Genomic DNA, 15,818 nt, shown 5'->3' on the forward strand with positions numbered 1-15,818 from the left:
TGTCTCAAATATAGTGTTAGTGCAGAGGAAGTGTTTCTTTCTCCTCTTTGTGTGAGGAAGAAAAAGCCTAATCAAATGAATCAGATAATCATTAATTAGGTTTTCAAACTGCTCAGTAATCATTGCAACCCACCCTTGATGTTTATTGACTATTGGAACTACCCCAATTGTTATTGGAGGTGGGTTGGAGCGATCCTTTCCACCAGCTTAATTTGATTATCCCAACCCAAAGTGTCTCACATAGCAAGAACTGGTCATTTCACTCCTGCTAGTAAACACTTCACCAATCCACATATACTTTTGTCCATGATCTCCCTCTGGGAGTATTTCAGCCTGCTATGCTCCCATCAGTGAAGTTCCCCTGCCTTGTCTGGATAGACAGTAGCCTACATGTCAGCTGTGTGTAGTTAACGCTTAACATACAGGTCTCCATCCATACTGTGGTAAATCATATTTTCGTATAGAGTATTCCAGTAGACAACAAATGAAGGCTTTGATAATTATTTAATTTGTTGCTTCTTACACATTTAAAGCCCATTTTAATAACTGTATTTACCTCTGTGTCAAGGCTCACCTGTGAATTGAATAAAATACCAGAATAAGAAGCTCTAGTGTTTCACACTCAGACAAATATTGAAATTCTTAAAAGAGTCTATGTTGCCCTTGTTAAGTTTAATTTAGATGCAGTTGTGTGGTATTTGCCTAACAATTAATAAAAAATATCATATTTTTTTTCTTTTTATGTGAAGCATCTACAGACTAATAAAATAGGACCTAATATTGAACCTTGAGGTGCACCTCAAGTAATATTTGTTGATAATTAACTAAATGTACCTGTTTTAACAAAAGGTTCAATTGAAAATGGTATTTTTGAAGTGCAGTCCACTCTGGTGAACAGTCAAATAAAGGTTCAAACTAAAAGCTGTGTGAGTTCCCAGAACTGTAAATCAATCTAAATCCAGACTGAAAACGGTGGGAAATGTCATTGTTTGTCAAAATTGTCCAAAGCAATTCTCCCTCGTGAGTAATCGTGTCTGTTGGAGCCTTGGGCTAAGGACAAGCTTCTTCTCTGTTTCTTTTGCATGACTGGTCTTGTGGTGTTGTTCCCCTTTCTTTAGAGCACGAAGAGCCCCCTTTCCAAATACTGCTGAAACATATTTGTTATGCTTAATATGTTGTTTACTGTGGTAGTGTTTTGTCATCGGGAAAAACAGGAAGTCAAACTGGTTTCTACTAATGGCTGTTTTTCAGATCGGGGTGTTCTATGTGAACCTGGATGTTAATCAAGACTATACCCTCTTGCTACTACTAACTGTATCACTCATCCCATAACCAAGCTCTAGTGCACATGACTGAGTTGCGCACTGTTTGTGGAATGCAGTGGTGAGTGTCGATGGTATGGGGTTAGCATGCTCATGAGACAAACAGTAGCTGTGTATGTAGCAATAGCAATATTCTTGCAAAACAATGAATGGACAGTGGAGGAGTGGACAGGACGTCAAGAAGTTGATATGGACTTTTAATGGAATACTTTTGAACTTATATGAATTCAAACATTTATAGAACTTGAAAAGAATAATTTAAGCCACAAGCATTTATTCCATATCTATCTGTGGGAATATATGTGATGTGCTGTGCAAAGCTTTTCACATTACAGGAAGTATCAAATAACAAAAAAAAAGTCACTGTTAATTTTTATAATTTTTCTGGTGGAAGTTCACACTCCAGGTGTGGGTTACAATTAGATGCAAATAAAATGTATGCTGACCACACAAACTATTAATTCACATGACAGAAGTTGCTATGGCAACATGCAAACATGGCACATTATGAAGGAAACAAAGGAATCTCACTACTATAAACTGCATGTTTGACAAAGATTAATACAACAGAAAGTGAATAAAGCTTCAAGTTCAACATGAACATGAAGACAAATGTAAAGGTTTTTTTTCTGAACACTGATGCAGTATCAATAACCTGAGTATCAATGCACAGATCTTCTCAACCCCAAAAATAACAACAGAAAGAGAGAGAGAGAGGGGGACAAGTTAACAATGCAGGCAAGCTGTTAAACACGAATGTGTGGTCCAACAGCTGTGCATGGAAACATGTGGGTAACAAATATACAGTAGATTGCTTCTTTTTCAATTAAAAAAAACTGACCTCAGTTGCTGAACTCCCCAGTAACAACAAAACAGTTCACCGGGTCTGTTTGTTGTGTATCCAGTTCTGCTGAAATTGACATAGCACATGAATATCCTTTTTCTTTTCTCATTGGAATAAGCTTTGTGGAAGTTGTATGGCAATAATTCTGCCAAATGTTCATGTTTCACCTGTAATAGTTCTGCGTTGTCCAACACAGCTGATGATGAGACATGATACATAATTTTGTTTCATGTATCTTTAAGTCCACAGTATTAGAGAGGAGAGCTGTTGACTACAGTTTTTCATACTTTTAATTCCAGACCTCTTTTTCGGTAACACATTTAGGGACTAACGTTTATTTTAATTATTGATTAATCTACCAATTTTAAAATGTTAAAAAAAACTATAAAAATAAATGCCTATTATAATATTTTAAAGGCCAAGGTAATACCTTAAAATGTCAGTCCAAAATCCGAAGATGGTCAGTTTATTATTATTATAATCATATATGATACATAAAAGTTTCAAATTCTCACATTTGAGAAGCTGAAACCACAAATGTAAGGCATTTTGTTATCACTTGATTGTCAGAATAGTAGCCAATTCATTTTCTATTGATCATCTAATCAGCTAATTGTTGCAGCGGTAGGTGTATTTGAATGTTTACTTGTTTATGTAATCATTGTTTATCATCATTCTTTATTTATAGCCACCTCGATGCTTAATTGTTCTGATTGTGTAATTGCCTTATCCCAGTTCAGACATCAACCAGAGTATTCCCATTGGCTGTGTGTGCATGTAGGTGTAGCCAGTGTAGCACAACTAGAAAAAGGAGTTAATGCAGGTTGCTGATTGCTTATATTTAAAGATGTGTGTGCTATTTAGGATGAAAGAGCTCAAGGTGGAGAGGTGTGTAGTGCTCCAGTGCTCATGGATCTACTTTCATTGCCCCGAGAAAGCAGGCATAGTGGATCTACATGCCTAGTAGTTTATAGCAATGAAACCACATCACTTTAACAGGAACTGCTCGCCCCCCTTAATTTTTAACTCTTTCCAGACACCTAACATAAATGTAACTGCTTGTGTACATAAAGCTTCATTATTAGCCCAATTCGAGGATGGACAGTTTGAGTGGCAGGGGCAAAAACAGTCTGTTTCGGAGCATGCTGAAGGGTCATTTTGTTATATGCCCTTTGTAGTAATACCATCTGTTGTCGTAATTAGTTTATTACTTGGTAATTAACACTTACGATCCCAGTGAAGAATAAGCACCATTGGCCATCATTATCATCAGATTATATCATTTTTAAAAAGTGCTTTAAGCTTTTGCATGCTCTGGTCTATTTACTGTAAATCTTACTATCAATATAATTAAACTTCCTGTTAAACATTTCCCAAAACATACAACATACATTTTTTTCCATAAATAACAGCCTTGGTTTGATGTATTTATGTGGTGTATAAAATCCACAAACCTGAGCCTCTCCTCTATCTGTCCCCCTTTTTACATCTCCCCCAACACAGTATCTTTTCTTCTTCCATACTTTATATTAATGTACCGGTAATATCTGAAAATATTTCCCGGAAGTGATTACACCAACCTTGGAATGCTATGGCTTGTCTAATCTGCTTGTTTTCCTGACTTCCAAAGACGTCCGGGCTCGCTAGAGTATGTAGAGATGAGCCTTTCCTGAAAGGGGGGGATGGGCAGCCGGAGAGGAGGAGGGCGGAGAATCAAAGGCTAACAGAATGAGCAATGAAAGCTTTGTTTTCACCGCCACTGGTCCAATTTATGAATGTGTGTTTGTGTGTAGTTTATATCGATATAGGCACAATGCACATGCACAGTATACACACAGTATATCATTGGCCTTGGCTTTGTTTTTGTTGTGAAATAATGTGTTATGGATAAGTTATAGATAATTAAGTATTTATTATTTGCCCTCTTATTAAATCTTGTCAATTTGCAAATAGCATATTTACTGTAATATTTACATTGTCCTATTTAATTCTACTGCATAGTGCATACAAAGCCTCAGTTAGGTCTACATTAATTTAGACAATTCCTGTTCTTTCCTTTGGTGTTTTCTATAGTGTCCAGTAGTATTTTCTGTACTGATATTTTCTGAGTGTCTGTCTGTAACAAAGGTTTGGACAGGATTTGTACAGCCTCTCTTCATCCCCAGCTTGTACAAAATAAACACTAAAGCAGTTTTTAACCATTAGCAGCACTTCAGGGAATGTGAAAAATGTGACTGAATTCGAGGGAAAGAGAGAATTTTTTAACCCAAGCCTGCTCCTCTCACATTGCTCAGGGACACGCCGTCAGTACGGATATCTTTAACTTTAACTGCTGTCTGGTGTTTAGTTGTTCGTGCCACGCCACAGTTCACTCACTTGCAAAGCAGTGCATTAGGAGAACATTCCAGCGTTTTAACAGTGCACTGTGGGGCGTTTTCGACAGCTGGCCTAACCCAGAGCGCTGTGGGTTACAGTAAACAAGGATTATGTAGTTGATATGGATCAATTAAAAACGGCTTTGATCAGTCCCAGCCCTGATGCTGCAGGTCAGCTCAGCGACATGCGTAAGTTCACAAAACATTTTGAATGTCATTAATCGCCTGGTGAACACAACACACACTGTATTTCTGTCATTAGGATTTCAGTGTAGATCCAATTCATGTATAAATAAGAAATGTTGTGTCTTTGTTGTGTAAAGCTAAAAACAAACAGAAGGGAGAGCCACCTACATCTCTACAGTGATCCACAAACTCATCCAATCAACCTAAAAATAAAAATCAATTCAGTACAAGTTCGAGATTAAGTACCCTTTCCGGACATTTATAAAATACTCTTGATATAATAATAAAGATGCATTTTTTTCCTACCTTAGATTCATTATATTCATATTATTGTCGTTGTTATTATTATTTACATTGAAAAGCATGAAGGGCTTACATGCAGCTCTGTGATTATTATTACATCTCTATATGAGATAAGGCTATCAGCACCAGATAAGTACTGGGTGCTCACAGTTATTGATATCAATATATCCTCACTTGCGTAGAGACACACTCAATACTTCAGTGCAAAGCCTGGTGCCTCAAAGTGTTTAGCAGTGTAACATAGTGCTATTCCTGCTTTGTGTGACCTCCTCCCCTTCAACTCCCAAACTCCCAGCCTTAGCTGTCCATAGCATCAGTCCCAGCAGTTTACTCCGCATTACCGCAGTGCTCAGCCTTCAGCCCTCCTCTCATCCCTCGGGTATGTGGCTCACATCACGCTGGCTTGGCACAACCTCAGCTTTGCCAAGCCACCCATTCCCATAGTGTTCATATTTACAATGTACTGATTTCCTCCTGGCTACCCCCCCACCCTCCACACCCTACCCTCAAGGGGTCATGGTGGTAAACAGATATTTACAAAATAATCCCAGGTCTACTTAATTAGGAACTCTTCCCTAGTGGGTAGTCCTGCTCCCTGGGATCAACCCAGAACTGAGGAGCCTGGCCAATTAGACCCCAGCACAACCACTGTGCGCCCCCCTGTGCATACCACCCTCTTAGCTGTGTGTTTTGTCTCTGTGTGTGCTTGCACATATATGGGCACCAGTTTGCTTTTGTGATTTGTTAAGTAAGAAAGTTAATAAACTTCCTCTTCAGTTCTATTTGCATTGTCATGGTAGCATGTCTCACAGGAAATTGAATTGAATTCAGACAGTATGAGCTAATGGGAATCCCCCTTATCACAAACAGCAGCAAGAAAGGCATTTCCTGCACTGAAGCACATCTGAGGGATTTGATCAAAGCCAAACTCTTAATTGGGCATTCTGCATAATGAAAAAAAAGATCAATAATCAAACCAGGATATAACATTACACACTATATATATATATATATATATATATATATATATATATATATATATATATATATAAATAATATACTGCAGTCTTGCAGTCATTGAACTCCAGTGTCAGCAAATGGTTTCAGTTAATTGTTCCGTTTGTTGAAGGTATTGAAATCACAATAGACAGTTCAAATATTGAGACATCCATATGTCACGTTTCCCATCCATCCTTTCTTTGTACTTTTTCCTGTTCAGGCATATTTAGCTTGTACCATTATCTGTTTGGGAAAGGTCAGAAAAATCACCATTTAACATGGATTTATTGAATCACTTCATGATTTCATATGTATGTATGCTTTAATCAATAATATTTTCTGAGCTAGTCTATAATTTAATTTGACATACCAGAACCTCCATATTTGTGAAGAAGCTGTGGTTAACACAGTTGTGCTGCTGGCACTCAGATATACAGTCTTTCCCCTCTGCACCTGTGTGTTTTATAAAAGCTCTCTGGGAGCAGCAGTGAAATCCCCTCACCAAAAAGCTCCATGGCATGCCGCTTTACGGCACTCCCATACAGTCTCCAGTCTTGTGTCCCCCGAGCTTGTCCCTCCTCCCTCTGATCACCCGGCTTTACGGCACTGTGGGGAGAAATGCCACTATTCCCTGGCCTTCCTCTCCAGTTTTAGAGAGCAGGGGGTACAGCGACAGGAGCCTTTTGAGAGACAAAATTAAAAGGAAGAAAAAAGGAAGGGCCGAAGGCAGGGTGAGAGAGGTACAGAGCATTTAAGCGAAATGTAGGAAAAAGGAAGGTGGGTGTGGAAAGGATGCTAAGATTTAGATGGAATTGCTCCATGATGGCAGTCCTGAGTGAACAAGCTACCCCTTGTTTCAGACAGTGCTTTAACACAAGTAGCATAATTTCTTGACTGTAATCAGGCATGTGCCAATCACATTTTTATGATTTATTATATTTTTCTCCCTACAACTATATTGAGTCTTTTTTGTGATGTGCGTTCACATGTGATTTGATGTGCGCTGATGTTTTTGAGTCAACTTGTGTGTCACTGTATCTACTACATCTGTAAAATTCACAAAGTCAGACTGACTTGATGATCAATTACCAGAAAAGTCAGTTTGAACCTCAGACTCTAAACACTGTTTTGGTACATGATCAACATAAAGCACCGCTATATACATTTACATACTTAATTATGAAGGTGAGCTTTGGGTTTCAGTTTCAGGGGTAAGTGTTGTCTCAGTTTCTTAAATGGTTGGCAGAGAGCATCTTCAGTTAGTCTTATCTGCCATTTCTTTTGAGGTAATGATATGTCCTGTTTTAAATAGTCTTAGTGCTATCTTAAAATGTAGTCATTGGTTTGGTCCTCTTGTTGCGCTGTGAGTGCAGTTATATACACTAAACAAGGAATACCATAAGAATTGATCATCATATTAGCTCCAACAATTAAATAAACTGCATCAGGTGTGATATTAAAAACAGATGACCTAACTGACTCACACTCACTCGAATTAAATTTAAACACTGTTTTAAGAGAAAGTAATATAAACTGTTGTACTTACTGGGAAGTAAGACCACATTTAAATGATTTTGTCCGCTATTGCTTCCTTGCTTACATTTTTACCAGCAGCCTTTTGTCAAAGCAGCCACTATCTGGAAATGAGCTTGAGTCAGATTCTAGTAAAGCCAATGCTTCACTGAGCTGTCAGAATATTTGAAGTGAGACCAGTGTGGTCCTGCACTGCAATTCAGTTGGCTGTAAGATGTTTTATGTTTGTGTGTCTACAGGTCACGCTCAGTGGGGGGTCTTGGCAGGATCTGGTCTAATAGTTGCTCCCAGAACCGTCTCCAGGAACCACGCGGACGTCACAGACTCTCCACCGTCATCCAACCACTGCGTCAGAATGCTGGGGAGGTGGTAGACCTCACTGTGGATGAAGATGGTAAGAAACTTTAAAAAAAATCTGTCAACCAAGTGTATTTATTAAAAGTGTTTAAAGACACCACACATACTGTCAACAATTCTCCCTCTTTTCAAGTTACCCTCCTCCTCTCAGCTGCAGCAAATGTCACAGTGATGCCTTGAAATCTTGCTGTGTGTTCTAGCAAGCATTTGTACACATATAAAGGTCATAGAAGCTATTCTGCTGTGCTTTTACAATCTATTGAGTATCCTTATTCTCTGATGTTTAATAACTATCGACCTTAAAGTTGCTTCTGGACCTCTGTTATCACTCTGGATTTTTAGTAAATACATTGTTAAGGAATTGCAGAGCTTCATATTAAGCTATACACCAAACTGCTTTAAATATTTCTTAATTTAGACATGAGATAAGAGGCATAAGATCCACATAACTGCAACATCTGCAGTACGATTTTGGCAGCAGGCCTTTGTTGCATGTTGTTTTCCATCTCTCTCCCCCCTCACTCTCTGTCATCTCTCTACTATACATGTAGAAGAAAATACAAGAACAAACAAAGCAAAAAAAGGGCTTAAAACAGGGTTTAAAGTTCTCACACACGAATTTGCATGATTTCAGTCATAGAGGAGTTTTAAATTCATACAATACTTAATTCAATCCATCAGTTCAATCCAATAATCTTTTCTTGCTTTAATCCCTGCAAGAGCTTCACGCAGGCCAGAATTGTTAATATCTACTACTACAAAAATAATGTTGTGGCATTCAGTCCCTAATAAAACATTGGCCAGAGACAGCAATCATATAAAATTTGTTTTGCAAATGCAATAATGATAGCTTTATGTACAAAGAATATTTCAGACCTTGATATCTAACTCTCGACATGCATCAATGAGCCAGTCAGTGAAGAATAGAGAAGCAGAAGAATAGAGTTAATTGTTGTATATTGATTGAACTACCTATAAAAGCAGTAAGCATATTTATTTACATTACCATTTCCCTTCATAGTACACATATACTTTTGTTGTATGCTGAGACCTCTGTGTGACATTCAGTATTTGTGTGACTTTGAGGCCAATGTCTGTCTTTTTATCAGACTGCACCCATAACAGATAGAAAAAGAGTAGAGCAATGAGTATTAGAGTATTTGCATTTCTTAGGAGAAAGAGGGGAAATTAATTTGTGAATATGAAAAGCAGATGGAGTTCACACACTAGAATGCTAATAAGGTTTGCTCTTCTCCCCGGCTGCTGAGCCTCTGCAGACAAGCACACACATGCTACCGACCACACCAGGATTATTCTCTTCCAGACCAAGTGTCAAGTTGGATTTAAGGGGGCAACACAAATTGTGAAAATCAGGTCCTTTTAATTCACAAGTAACAATGCGTACATCAGTTAATTTCAGCTTCATTAGTCAAACACAGTGTCAGCGGTATAATGAAATGATTTGGACTAGAAAACACATCAGTTCAGCACTACTCATAAAATATAGAATATAAGATTTAAAAAATGTAAAAAGATGGGATGAGATATAAGTAAAATACATCGACATGCTTTAGGCTTAGACATGATGTAATATTTAAGGAAAAAGGTTTTGTTAAATAGTATAAATGTAAAATCGAGTTTAATGGTTTGAATTCGGCCCCCAAAAGACAGAGTTTGCTTCACAGTCATCTTTATTCTTATTTTACTTTCATCATTGCAGTCAATTCATATTTTATCTAGTAATAATTACAAATAAAAACATTTTTAGGATCAGTAAGTCTCAGAGCTCTGCACGTTCTCTCTATTTGTATGCACAGACGATAGAGAGTCAGAACCTGTGGATCTCCTCTTAATCGCAACCGTCATTAATCTTCCTTTTCTAAATCATTACCTGTCTTTATTTCTCCTCAGATCTCTCAGTTGTGCCAACAACCTCTGGCAGCATTCACCCTCAAACAGTCAGGTCGTCCTCATCATCATCTTCCCATCATGCCTCTACCTCAGAGCTCAATGATGTCCCAGGCCCCTCCACTAGCTGCCCAGGCTCAATACCTGAAAGTATGCACGCACCGAGGCCAAGTGGCTCTACTCGTATAGCCACAGAGGGTAAGACAGGACACGGCATGTTGTAACCAGCCGCTCTAGACGATTTCATTGGAACTGTTTTGCAGTTTGTGTCTGAGATTATCTCCTGTCAGCTGCCGGAAATATGTGTGTTTTAACATTGTCTGTAGTCCTATTGTATCTTGAAATAATAAGCTGCTGACATCTTATATCTATACTAAATGGTATGTCTTATCATGTCTTATCTTATCTAATCATCTTATTCCCATCAGATGACAGCAGACCAGGTTTGTCAAGTACAGCGGGAGAGAGCGCAGGCACAGCCATGCCCAGACTCCCATCCTGCTGTCAGCAGCACTCCCCATGTGGAGGGCCCTCCCCTGGTCACCTGTCCCTGAGCCACTCCCACTCAAGCTGCTTGCAGGCCTCGTCCTCTCAGCAGACCAGCAGTTCTCAGCACGGCCACAGCCACAGCCACAGCCACAGCAATGCTCACCACTTCCTCCACCATGTCCATCACCCCACGCCACAGCCTCCGGGCACCCTGCCTTTTCAAGAGTCGAGCTGCGCCGTGGAGCGACCCAGTGCTCTGCCTGCGCCCTGTGCTGTAGTAAGCAGCAGCGGCAACAGTAGTAGTAGCAGCAACACAGCCCACTACCACGACCAGGTGTGTCTGTGGTGTATTAAATATCAACATACTGCAGTTTTACAGTAGTTTTTGGATTATTGCTATATAAACATTCTGCTTAAGTTTGGTATCTTGAACCACCAAATTCATAAAATATCTGATAGTTTTTATAAGCAAAGAAAGGCACAAATCGCAACTTCTAAGCTGTTAGACTGGCAGGACCAATTCAGGTTGGAAAAGTGAAATCTAGGCCCTTATGTCAACCTTGCTGTCTCAGCACACTGGGTTGTTATTACTTTGTTCGTGTTTGGGGGGAAATATTAAAAATCTCACCAAGAAGAGGTTTGTGGCAACCTGTGATAAGCAGTAATTGTAACAGTCCCTTAGCTGTCTCACCTAAAGTAGGACTATTGTGTGAATAAGGTGAGAAAATTACATTTTATGTGTTTAAAATGGTATTATCATGTTTTTAGACCCTCTTTTCTCAACACTTCTCACTAATTAAGATTAGCTACTTAGCTTAAAACAGCCTCAACAAGAGAATGAGACACCCAGAATACACAAAGGTTCCACATATATACTGTTGTGTGTGTATATAAATTGTTTTCAAAGAAAAATACAACAGTAAGAAGTATATTTTATTTGTTGCTTGACTGTATTTGAACCTGTGCCCACACATAGACTCATTCAGCAGTTTGTCCCTCTTCTTTCTATAACATGTCTGCCACCCTCCCACAGCAAACTCTGCCAGTAGACCTGAGCAACAGCGGTGTTCGGAGCAGTGGAAACAGCGGGGCTAGTTTCCATGGCAGCACCTCAGCTTTTGACCCGTGCTGCCCGGGCTCCACCTCACGACCTCCTGCGTACGTTTCCCAGGCCACCCCTGGGCCCAGTCAGCCAGCTGTAGTGGACTCATTCAGCTCCTCCATGGTGGCTCAGCCTCAGCCACAAACACAACCCCAGCAGCCCTGCAGACATTACATGCACCCCCCATGTGAGTACGATAGGGCTTACATTTTCTGAAATGCTCTTTATTTTTGTTTTTTTTGTAAGTACTACTGCTGCATTTGTGCAGCCGTACTCCTAAAACCTAACGCTAATAGTAATTAACAGAGCCTGCTGGTTAATGTGCCAAGTGCTGTGGGAACTGTACCAGGCAGCAGTAGTTAATCGCTCATTCTACTCAGAATAGCTCAGTGTGAAGAGTGAAGCTGTGTGACAAGGCTGGAGATGTAGGATGAGAGTTAGTTGCTGCTGATGAGAATACATTTCTTTGCTCGCCTCTCCTCTTTCTCTTACCGCTGCTTAGACAAGTAGCAAGAAAAAACAAAAATGTATTTTATCGTTGATCAGGAAGTTGCATCATTTATGCCGTGATGAGCCAAGATGTTTGTGTGTCAGCTTAATGTTCCAATTTTAACATTTTAATTGATGCCTTTAAGAAATAACTACTTTTGTTGGTCATTGGGGTAGTGCTTAAAGATGTTTAAACCTTAATCTTCTCTTTCTTCTAACCCAGACGGCTCCCTAGCACGATCACTGCATCATCAGCCCTCCTCAGCTTGCCCTCATTCCCACGGGAACCCCCAGCTTACACCTCAGCCCCCTCCACAAGGCGACTATGTCATTCCCCACACTGTCCACACCTTTCATCCACCACTGCCATCCCATCCCTCAGGCCACGCCGTGCCCTCTGCCCCTCCTGCTCCCCTGCCTGCCCACCACCTCTCTAGCTCAAGTGCCCCACTGGCCCAGCACCTGCCAACGGACCACCAGACCCTGCCACACCATATGCCGGCACTGGGGGCCTCGGTGCAGAGGCTTCATCAACACGAGATACTGCAGAGGATGGAGGTCCAGAGACGCAGGATGATGCAGCACCCCACGTGAGTACCGCCATCAAATAACACTCCAGCTTTTGCCCATCTTGAATTTGTGTATTAGTGTCAGCTCTAAACCAGTCTGTCTTTAACCTGTATTCTCTTTTCTTTGCAGACGAGCACATGAGCGTCCTCCTCCACACCCCCACAGAATGCACCCCAACTACGGCCATGGACACCACATCCATGTGCCACAAACTATGTCTTCCCATCCTCGCCAGCCTGAGCAGAGAACAGCATGGTCAGTGTCAGAAGCAATGAGGCTTGGCAAATGGTTATGGTTCAGGTATAAAAAAGGAAGTTTTGATGTAATGACAACTTATTACTATTAATGTTTTTGTCAACAGGGAGCTTGGCATCGAGGCTGTGGCACCATTCCCATCAGGGCACCTGCACTCCCACCTGCCCCACTACCACCCTCCCCCCAGACTGCACCACTTCCCCATCCCCTTCATGGTGAGAGAAACTCTGAGCACACATACATATATTTGCATAATGAGAAAGATTCACTTTTATATGAAGTCAGGCTTAGATTAACCTCTTAAACTCCACAAGGACACCAACATTACTGTCTTTCAGAGGCTGTACCTTTTAGAGTGTATATTCTGGTATCGTATGAAACTGGGTGTCATCAGGCTTCCGCTGGTACCAGCCATGTCAGGCTAGTTTGTCGGGAAGAGGGCTGAATAACCCTCCTAAGTTACGCAAAATTTTTGGGGAAAACTGGCATGGCTATTTTCAAATGGGTCCCCTGAAACTCTCAACTCAAGATATCTGAATGAAAATGGGTTCTATGGATACAGACATACCCACATTATGCTAATCCTATGCAGTTTTGGGCAAAAAACAAGCTGTTTTTTTAGTCATTCAGTCACTGAAAAATGCCATTCTTACAGGAATCTCCTGTTCCTCAAGGTCTTGGTGTCTTAAGCTGCGTTCAGACCAAAAGCGTCTGACGCGAATTGAGCAGCAAGTCCACATAGAAAATGAATGTAATTGGCGCGATCACACGCGATTTTATATCAGGCGGCGCGAATGAAGCGTCTGAAGCGAATGAATGAATGAATGAATGAATGAATGAAGCGTCTGAAGCGGCGCGAATAAAGTTGGAAAATTTGAACTTTTCAGCAGCATCGCGCCGCGACATCCAATCAGCGGCGAGTTTCTCCCGACGTCACAAGCGCGAATGAAGCGATGATCCAAAAATGTATATTTATGATCAAGCGGCGCGATAGAAGCGATTCAAGCGATTTTTTCGCGTCAGACGCTTTTGGTCTGAACGCAGCTTTACTGTGAAATACTGTGGTATCAATTCTCGAGTGGTCAAAAAATAGTGGAATTTTGCATGAAATCTTTAACAAATGGTATCAACCCAAAAATATGTATGAGACATAATTAAGCATGGGAATGATCATCATTTACTTTCATCATAATTTGCTGAGCTCTTATACACTCTAAATAAGCACCTAACAAAAACACAATGTTTATTACAGAATTATGACTAGAAAAACTCGACACACAGTGCTGACCTGCATATTTAATTCATCTTTAGGTTCCCGGCTTTTTGATAATGTATACCACTTATATACGTATATTGCATATGATATCCCCCCTAAAAAAAAGACAAAAATGGGTCTCTGGTGGTGGTGGAGGGGGGATGGTTAATGTTTCTGGCTCCTTATTTATAACATCAGTTATTTCAAGGATGGGTTGGTGGACCCCATGAATTATGCATTAGCAATTAATAGTAGCTCATCAGGCATTTCAAGTGTTTGCACACTCAACAAATCCAGAAGCCTTGAAAAAAGATCCTGCACAAATATAGTCGACAGTTTGCTCATGTTACTGCTTTTTTCTTCTCTCCCCTGGACTCCCTCAAACGTCCAAACACTGGTTGCCTTTTACAATCAGTTCCCCTCTTCAGCACTGATGCAAGTGCACATAAACTCAGAGTACTGTTTCATTTTTACAAGCTCCCCAAATGTTTTTTTGCATATCCACAATTCATCACAGCGAGCACGCTCAGAATTACAGGGTCGAGAAGTTGAACCAAGGGATATGAAAGTGAATTTTGATGACGATTCTCGGCAGAGCTCATTAGTTTTAATTTGTATACATCTATGACCTTCACAATCATTACATATCTGCCCTGTGAACACATTCAGAGTAAATAAAACATCTTTCGTTATCACTGACCTTAACTTTGATTTCAGGAATGCCAAATTACACACAGATGAGTCAAATTCACTCTCTATTAAAATATAAACAAACAGCCACATAAGAAACTATATGTATCATCTCAGGCACTGCAGTTTACCAAAATTCATGTACAAATTCAGCCTGTGAAATTGGAGAGAAAAAAAGGGCCAAACATAATGTGCTGCATGTTTTTGCTTCCTCCCTCATAGCACACTGGCATATCTGAAGTGACCTACCCGCACATTCGGTACATCTCATCTAGAATGACTGGCTTTGGAAGAACCTATGAGGTGAGTGTTGTTTTTTTGTTTTTTGTTTTTTGTTTGTTTGTCTTTTTTTTTTTTCTGCTTCTAAATCTTTTTTATATTTTTTATTTTTTATTTTTTTATTATCAGCCCGAGTAAATAAGAATGTTGCTTTATTACTGCTTCATTCATCACTACTAGTCATCATCTCATGACTGATCATTATTTTATTTAGTTCATTTGTAAATACACACTGGAATTAGATGAAGACATATGAAGAGAGAAGACAGGAGAAAGCAATATTTAATGCTATAGTGGAAGGAAAATATTTATCATCTTGATGAAAAAAATGAAACTTTTTAATTGAGTTTCACTTACAAGGTTTTTCCAGAGCTTTAAACTGGATAATTTGCTCTTCATCAATGGATGGAGTTCAGTCAATTTAGCATGTTGTTTAACTCTGGGCTTTTTCACAGTTAACAGAGCAGGTCAGCTATTAATTTCAAAGTTGGTGGTTAGATCACCAAACTCTGTTTCCTTTGTCAAAGTCTCCTTGAGCAAGACACATTACTTCACATTGCTCCTAATATGTGTGTGTGTGTGTGTGTGTGTGTGTGTGTGTGTTTGTGTGTGTGTGTGTGTGTGTGTGTGTGTGTGTGTGTGTGTGTGTGTGTGTGTGTGTGTGTGTGTGTGTGTGTGTGTGTGTGTGTATAAGAAAAATGTAAGACGCTTTGTAAGCTGTATGCCAAATGAATGTAATGTAATCACTCATTTGCATCTGCTTCATTTTCTCCACCAGCATACTATAATACTAGACTGATAGTGATTTACAAATTTTGCTGTTAGATTAAATTTGTTATCATTGACACCAGCATACACACAT

At 39.9% G+C, this 15,818-nt stretch overlaps 1 protein-coding gene across 3 annotated transcripts in view; it reads left to right on the forward strand.

Annotated features, from left to right (window-relative positions):
- Positions 1 to 15,818, forward strand: part of rnf111 (ring finger protein 111) — a 29,838-nt gene that overhangs the window by 8,788 nt on the left and 5,232 nt on the right. For all 3 annotated transcript variants that reach the window (XM_062422534.1, XM_062422525.1, XM_062422541.1), the window contains exons 4-11: positions 7,802 to 7,956; positions 9,831 to 10,025; positions 10,256 to 10,650; positions 11,350 to 11,605; positions 12,131 to 12,497; positions 12,607 to 12,732; positions 12,839 to 12,947; positions 14,900 to 14,980. In XM_062422534.1, the coding sequence (XP_062278518.1) occupies positions 7,802 to 7,956; positions 9,831 to 10,025; positions 10,256 to 10,650; positions 11,350 to 11,605; positions 12,131 to 12,497; positions 12,607 to 12,732; positions 12,839 to 12,947; positions 14,900 to 14,980 (1,684 nt within the window). The remainder of the gene's footprint in view (positions 1 to 7,801; positions 7,957 to 9,830; positions 10,026 to 10,255; positions 10,651 to 11,349; positions 11,606 to 12,130; positions 12,498 to 12,606; positions 12,733 to 12,838; positions 12,948 to 14,899; positions 14,981 to 15,818) is intronic.

The sequence above is a fragment of the Scomber scombrus genome, chromosome 1 (assembly GCF_963691925.1).
Source record: "Scomber scombrus chromosome 1, fScoSco1.1, whole genome shotgun sequence".
Lineage (NCBI taxonomy): Eukaryota > Metazoa > Chordata > Actinopteri > Scombriformes > Scombridae > Scomber > Scomber scombrus.